The sequence below is a fragment of the Sinocyclocheilus anshuiensis genome, unplaced genomic scaffold (genome assembly GCF_001515605.1).
Source record: "Sinocyclocheilus anshuiensis isolate Anshui unplaced genomic scaffold, SAMN03320099.WGS_v1.1 scaffold1105, whole genome shotgun sequence".
In the NCBI taxonomy this organism is placed as follows: domain Eukaryota; kingdom Metazoa; phylum Chordata; class Actinopteri; order Cypriniformes; family Cyprinidae; genus Sinocyclocheilus; species Sinocyclocheilus anshuiensis.
In genome coordinates, this window is record NW_015558596.1 from 292,591 (window position 1) to 300,273 (window position 7,683).

The following is a 7,683-nucleotide window of genomic DNA, read 5'->3' on the forward strand; positions in this document are numbered from 1 at the left end:
TGGACTGATGCATGCAACACCCGCTGAGTGGCATTAAACAGCTTGAAAGATCAAAGACAATTTTTAATATAACTCTTGACTGGATTCGTCTGAAAGAAGAAAGTCATATACACCTAGGATGACTTGAGGGTGAGTAATTTGTGGGCTAATTTTCATTTTTGGGTGAACAAACCCTTTAGCTAATGTTAAACCATTAAATGACTGCACGGTAGTCCACAACATATTTTTATGTCTGATCAGGGCCATATCCACCATAGACATTGAGGGGGTCAAGTCCCCCCAATAATTAGATATTAGAAATCAACAAACTTTTTTTTCTCAAATATGGGCAGTTTGAGAGAGATGCAGCCTTGGACTCTTTATTGTAGTGTGCAGACGGTGTGTGATGGAATACTGTCTACCTGGAACACATTGTGTCATTGCTGTGAAGCTGATCCATGATCCCACCTGGAAATAAATGCAAATTTTCCAATTTTACATCACTACACAAAACACAGACAATATTCCTCAAGATCCCCGTAATCATCCAGAAACATTTCACATGCTGCTCTCCACAGGTGTGGACAGCCCCAGACATTCCAAATGTCTCTTTTACTGCTTTTTTCACATGAAACAGGTTATTCTGTGAACTTGACGAACCTCATATGTGTAGTTTGGGCAGGACACGAAGAAAAAGAGCCAAGTGAATGGATTATTTGTGGGATAAGGAATCTCTTTAGGCCTGGACCCTGTTGATGTGTGAGAAGAGCATAAGGTTATCCGGCAATGAAAACATCTAATATAGATAAGAAACTGAAGAGTTAAGGATTCAGTCAGGAGAATGCATAGTCTCTGAAGAAGGTATTAATTTGACAGATAATTTTTTCTGTGCACACCCACACAGTCCTTTATGAAAGGAACAAAGAAATGGTAATTAATCATAATCACTAGGTTTCATTGTCTGTCTTGATTGGCCATGTTTATGCCCACACAACTACAGAGATGAATCTTTATTAGGACTCACCATTACAGCTGATTCGATTCAAAATCAGATGAACTGAGAAATGTCCAAATTCACAGACCTGAATAAAATGAACAAAGAGATATGATGAAGAAAAACAGCGATGTAAAATGAAAGCTACACTATGTAACATCTGGTCCTACCCTAATCAAACACACCTGAACATGCTAATCAAGGTCTTCAGGAGTTATGACAGGTGACTTTGATCAAGGTTGGAGCTAAACTCTGCATGAAAGTGGACCTCGAGTGCCAGAGTTGAGAACCACTGGGTTACACCAACAAAACTGAATGCAATAGTTAGATCAGGCATTTAAGAAATAGAAATGATTTGTAATAGTCTGTTAACTATTCTGTCCATCAGCTCATCTGAATAAGGGTTTTCACTCTGAACTCACTTGACAACTTTAAATGGACTTTGGGTGTAGTCATACTCGTGCCCGTAGATGTATGGAAGCCGATAGTAGAACAGCAGGTAAATGAAAAGCGGCCCAAGACACTCTGCCAGAAATACCTACGATCAGCCCCCAACAAAACCACCATTATTGTCATACACACTATACGAGCTGCTATTGTCTAAATGAGCATGTATCAGATGCTTTCTTTACCATAGTCCAGCCTAACTGTGGGCCGAGGTCCTGGAAGAACATTGTTGCGGTCGTGCCAACCGGTAGATCCTCCAGTACATCATCATCACTGAGGGCCTTTCCCTCTGAGAATCAATCAACTCAGTCATAATAAGAAGAAATGTCAAAATAAATGCACGTCAGTTAAAAAAGTTATAAAATATTTTTATAAAAATTCCAATTAAAAAAACAAAAACTTTTCTTGTTTATATTGTTAACTAACTGAAGTTTTCTCACTCTTGCATTCTCCATTGTGATATGAAGCCTGACATTCTATCAGGAGAAGTGCAGACGTGCACATATGTGTCACAGCTGTTGCAGATCTAAGATTGCAAAAGCATCTGGCTACTGTGCTAGACTTTAATTCTTCTAGATTTTTTGCTTTGGTGAACATTTTTGAACAAACATTTTAGAAATGGCAATGGAATATACAGGATGTCCAACAGAATAAAATAAAATGATCTAAAAAAAATTTAAATCATGTAAAAAATAAATAAAACACAATAAAATAAAATAAAATAAAAGATAATAGATGGATGGGAAAGTTCACCTGGATGCAGCTTCAGTGCCTGTCTTGATGGATAAAACTTGGGGTCTGCAGGGATTTCAAGAATTGTAATATTTAAAACAGCCTGGTCATATTACATCACGTATGTAAGCTGCACAGTTTGAATAAGCATAATACGATTGTGTAAGAACAAAAACACTTACAAATTTTGTGCAACAAGGTCTTGATCTCTGCAATGGTGGCGTTGGGCTCCACCTGAGAAAGTTCAAGAATTTTTCTCAGCTGTAGCTCCCACACAAGAGGCCTTTATTTACTCAAATATGATTTCTGACCCAACGCCAGTGCTGTTATCATTAACAAATGTTAAAACAAAAACTATTAAAAACACTTTTTTTGTGAATTGAAATAAAGCTGAAATACAATTCATTATAAATATTGAAAATGTATATATAAACATAAATATGAAAATATATATATTTGAGTTAGTTGTCAAAGCAACATTTTTAATTTTCATTTAAAGTACTAAAATGACAAACTGAAATTAATAAAAAGTTAATAGAAATATCTTTTAAAAAGAAACACTATTAAAAATGACAAAAAATAAATACAAACTAATTCAAAAATGTTAATAAATACCAAAATAGTACATTTATAACACTAAAATATCACTGCTAAATGCACCTTATCCAGGTAGCAGAGTTGTGCCTTGCTCTTGAGGTCCAGGATCTCCACCTCAAAAAAGACATAATTCTTATTCTCGGTGAGCCCAGCTTTCAGGCCGTGGTCACATCTGGCCTTTATGAATTGGGCTACGGCGAAGAGATTCCTTAAATCCACACATTGCATGATGCCTGTTGAGGGCTGTAGGTGAGCCCTGGTTTTGGTGGTTGGTGTACAGATGCGATCAGACCCTTACAGCCACATGGTAAGAGATGGAATGCTTATGATGACCTCACAGGCATATCGAGTTGAGTATCGCAGCCAGAGTATCTTGTTGACATAGTTAAATAGTTTTGCTCAGGTTACCACAATTTGAGATTTCAAACACTGTCAAGCTTGCATGACTTTTCATTTCCAGAAAACAGGGCCTGATATATTTTATTTGGAGTATTTGTGATCTGTGTCTGCAGAAATAAGTTTGTCATGTAGTCAACATACAGTGCAGGCACATGCACACGGACGCACACCCGTGAAGAGACGTGAGGGGCATGTCTTGGATTTGAGCTGCAGGCTGGTCTATATTTGTCTCTGACGGTGAGGGGCAATTTATCAGCCCCGCTGCACCCTGCCTCACAGACCTCTGAACCCCAAAATCACTGTCAACTATCATTTCATCAAGTGCTTTGAGTTTAATCCTTCTGGTAAAGCGAGACGGCCCCCCATCACGCTTTAACTGTATCCTGCCTTTTCTTGATATTCTAGCCTTGATTACCGGCTTAAAGTATGAAGAAAAGTGGAGCAGAGCATTGCTGAGATATCAGCCCTACTGTGAAAGAGTAGATGTGACCCCACACAGAGATCACCGTAACATTCTCAACCTCTTATTCTATGTATCAAATGAAAAAGTTTCCTGATTAATAATAATAATAATAAATTGCGTTTTTAAAATGTAAAATTGTTAAAAATCAATCTAGAGATCACCTAACATGTTTACAACCAATGTCAATATGGATTATGTTTGTTTTGTGTATTTTTGTATGACAATTGATATACACTAATTAATAATAATAACAATAGTAATAATAACAACAACAACAATAATAATAATAATAATAATTTGGCTTACATTTCAACATTTAAAGAATTTCAACATTTAATGAAGTGAATCTCACTTCAGCACAAATAAAATAAACAAGTAAAAAGCCTAATAATTTATGTAAACAATACATTAAATATTTTCTAAAATATCTTAAATATATTCAGAAATATTAAAATATATGTTTTTATTAACCATCAAAATGCATTTGGGTCAATTTTGACTTGGAAGAGAAATGTATTATTATTATTATTATTATTATTATTATTATTATGAATGCATAGTTTTCAGTACAGGAACCAAACTTTGCAAATGTGGCAAGGCTAGTAAAATGCATATTTTGCTAAATTATTTTTATTAGATATAACTTTTTTAAAATGTACTTATTTTGTTCACAGCTCCATTATTAAATTCTTTAATTAATATTTAATTTTACACCTAATTATAATGGTGTTGTTATGTGCTATTCTCTAGAACCATCTGAAGACATGAATTAGTAGTACCCGATAGGGTTATGGTTAGAACCAATAATCATAATCGTATACGACCATAACCAGAAGATTGTCAATATCAGTAAATATACTGGTTTATCTTTAGTTAAAGCTATTAAATAATTAACTAAGCATTCTGTTAATTCACCAGTAAGTCATGGGGACACATATGGCACAAAAAACAGTTCATTAACTGCAGCAATATAACCCATCCATCGCATTCAGATATTTTAGCTCTTCTATTTAAAACAGAACATCTGTGGGGAAAAAGCAAAGCCAAAATATAATTCAAGTAATTACCTCAAAATAGGCTACTCTATTAATGACTCCATGTCTCCTCCAGTCCTCCAGATGAAAACCATGCCACACAATCGTCTCCCAGCCTCTTAAAGAATCAATGTTTTCATCCAGCATGTCCATATGAGCAGAAGAGGCCATAACTTCTCATATGTAACCCTGCCTTGCTTTTGTTGAATGAGATGTTATCAGCCCACTAAATATCTCCTGCTGAATCCTAATGGGAATGTCAAATAGAGAGTAACTGCTCTCCACTGCTGGAAATAAATACAGTTGTCTCCAGTGATCAATACAGTAGATAATTAGCCATAGAATCAGGCATACATCAAGAGGTGCTGAGGATGTGACAACTGCGCTAATTAAACTGACTGACTGAACAGTGTTTCAGCAAGCAGAGAGTAAACGCTGTTGTAATTGAAAGTAGTGGGTGAGGTTCTTTCATAATGAACAACTTTTTTTTTACACCATTTTTCTGTCTTATATATATATATATATATATATATATAAAAGATAAGTCTGATGATAGCTCTTGTTCAGTGAGACTTATTTTGAGCTCATAATTGTATTCAATTTTCAACCGCTAGTGGGCAGCACTCGCTCTCTTTACAGTACACAAGAGCTCGTGTTTCTTGACGTTGTTATGGTTGCTCTGATAGCAAAATAATGCTGTTCAGTCCTAAAATCTGGAAAATAATTAGCATTTTTGAGCCATTAATTCCTTTGGAAACTTCTACTGGGTTTTAAGAATGGCCGTTTTGCATTATGGTTAACATTACTAGAAGAGACTTCCATGTTAACTGCCACTATAAAACGAAAAGTGTTCAGTGAGACTTATTTTGAGCTCATAATTGTATTCAATTTTCAACCGCTAGTGGGCAGCACTCGCTCTCTTTACAGTACACAAGAGCTCGTGTTTCTTGACGTTGTTATGGTTGCTCTGATAGCAAAATAATGCTGTTCAGTCCTAAAATCTGGAAAATAATTAGCATTTTTGAGCCATTAATTCCTTTGGAAACTTCTACTGGGTTTTAAGAATGGCCGTTTTGCATTATGGTTAACATTACTAGAAGAGACTTCCATGTTAACTGCCACTATAAAACGAAAAGAAACAGAAAGCAAGGGGATTTTTCTTTTTTTTTTTTTAGATGAATTTGAAGAGGGAAATGGGAACTAATTATTTAAACTTCCTATAAAATCAATCGGAGAGGACCTGCCTGGGCTGATTGTTGATGGGACTCAAAGAGCATTTTCCCCAATGGAGATCTTTTTCCAGCTATTTGCATTTGGAGATAAAATGCAGATGCCTGTGAAACCTTGATACATGAGATAAATCAGCAATGCTTTCTATTGACCTTCATTTCCATGACCAAAGGGGAAGAGAGCATTGAGATATGCTGATGATTTAGGGCAGCTCTGGGCTGGTTTAGCTGGAAGGGACACACTCACTTGAGTCAACTAGTATCTATTGGGAATCCTGAATCTTGAAAGAGTGTATATAAGACAGCAAAGGCTCACTTGTACTATTTTTAGCCATTAACTGTTTCATTTTATGATCTTCATTTTATTCATCCCAAAACGCTAGTGTTATAACACACACACACACACACACACACACACACACACACACTAGTATCATACTAAACACTGCATGGACTCAAGGAAAAGACACGTCACACAGCCAGCAGTGCAAACCCCTTCACACCTGTGCACAGATACAAAAGGGGAAGAAAAAACTTTCTGCTTGACACTTCACAAGTCAACGTTCTGAAAACTTCTACAGCTGCAGAATGAAAAAGGATTAATTCAGGCGAACATGGAGTGACGCTCAAAGACCTCAACCAAAAAGCCAGAAACATCCCTGCATTCACACCAGAACTTGTAGGAGACAATGACGTCCATGCCTACCTGCGAGACATTGACTTTCACCTGCAGTCTTGGACCAGTGTGAACCACCAAGATAGCCTCTATCTGCTCTGGATCACCTAGCCCAGAGGTGCAACGCTTCCTCGACAGCCAGGACACATCCAATCAGACTACCAGCAGCTTAAACAAGCCATTATTAGGGAATTCTCAGACCCAGAGTCTGAACACGGACTGATTGCTGCCCTAGACACCAAACAGGGCCAGCATGAAAATCCCCATGCTTACTACCACAGACTTCGACAAGCTTACTTCGAAGCTCGCAATGAACCTGGGATGGAGGAGGACACCAGCTTCAAGAGCCTTTTCCTCCGAAACCTCCACCCCATTGCAAGTCACCATTTAGGCATTATGGCCTGCACAATGCCTATTCAACAACTGCATGACCTGACACAGAAGGCCTTTAACAAGCACAAGGCCTCCACCAAAAGTTTTTGCAAGACCCCACCGATTCTGAACTTTACAAGCCAGAATCCAAAGCGGGCACCAGAAGGCACATTGCCAGCATTGCCACAATGCAAGGCCCTTCTACACTAGCCAGCAGAGGACAGAGCAGTCACCATGGCAACCGACCCAGGTTCCAGACCAACCACTGGCAGAAGCCATGGAAAAGGCCGTCCTCACCCTGCAAACATCACGGTATGTCCAACAGAAGTCCGCCATAACATCCTCAATCCCCATGCTTACTACCACAGACTTCGACAAGCTTACTTCGAAGCTCGCAATGAACCTGGGATGGAGGAGGACACCAGCTTCAAGAGCCTTTTCCTCCGAAACCTCCACCCCATTGCAAGTCACCATTTAGGCATTATGGCCTGCACAATGCCTATTCAACAACTGCATGACCTGACACAGAAGGCCTTTAGCAGGTGAATTCAGGTAAATTGGGAGACTTTTTACTGTTGAGGTGACTGGGACAAAAATGTCCCAATTTACCTGAATTCACCCTGTATGACATATATAAATCACTCTATATCTTGCAGATAGAATTTAACAGATAGCCTATATGAATTTAAAAAGATAGAAAGCTTTAAGTATACAAGAAAGCTTTATTGCTGTTTATATCTTACTGACCCCAAACTTTTAAA

The 7,683-nt window shown here is 37.7% G+C and overlaps 1 protein-coding gene across 1 annotated transcript in view; it reads right to left on the bottom strand.

Moving 5' to 3' along the window:
* Positions 1-2,999, bottom strand: part of LOC107680044 (very-long-chain enoyl-CoA reductase-like) — a 5,917-nt gene extending 2,918 nt beyond the window's left edge. The window contains exons 1-8 of the mRNA XM_016475804.1: positions 2,813-2,999; positions 2,335-2,386; positions 2,174-2,218; positions 1,606-1,709; positions 1,396-1,511; positions 1,004-1,122; positions 640-728; positions 402-447 (exon numbers count right to left, since the gene is read on the bottom strand). Of these exons, the coding sequence (XP_016331290.1) occupies positions 402-447; positions 640-728; positions 1,004-1,122; positions 1,396-1,511; positions 1,606-1,709; positions 2,174-2,218; positions 2,335-2,386; positions 2,813-2,977 (736 nt within the window). The 5' untranslated portion in view covers positions 2,978-2,999. The remainder of the gene's footprint in view (positions 1-401; positions 448-639; positions 729-1,003; positions 1,123-1,395; positions 1,512-1,605; positions 1,710-2,173; positions 2,219-2,334; positions 2,387-2,812) is intronic.
* Between the last annotated feature and the right edge of the window lie 4,684 nt (positions 3,000-7,683).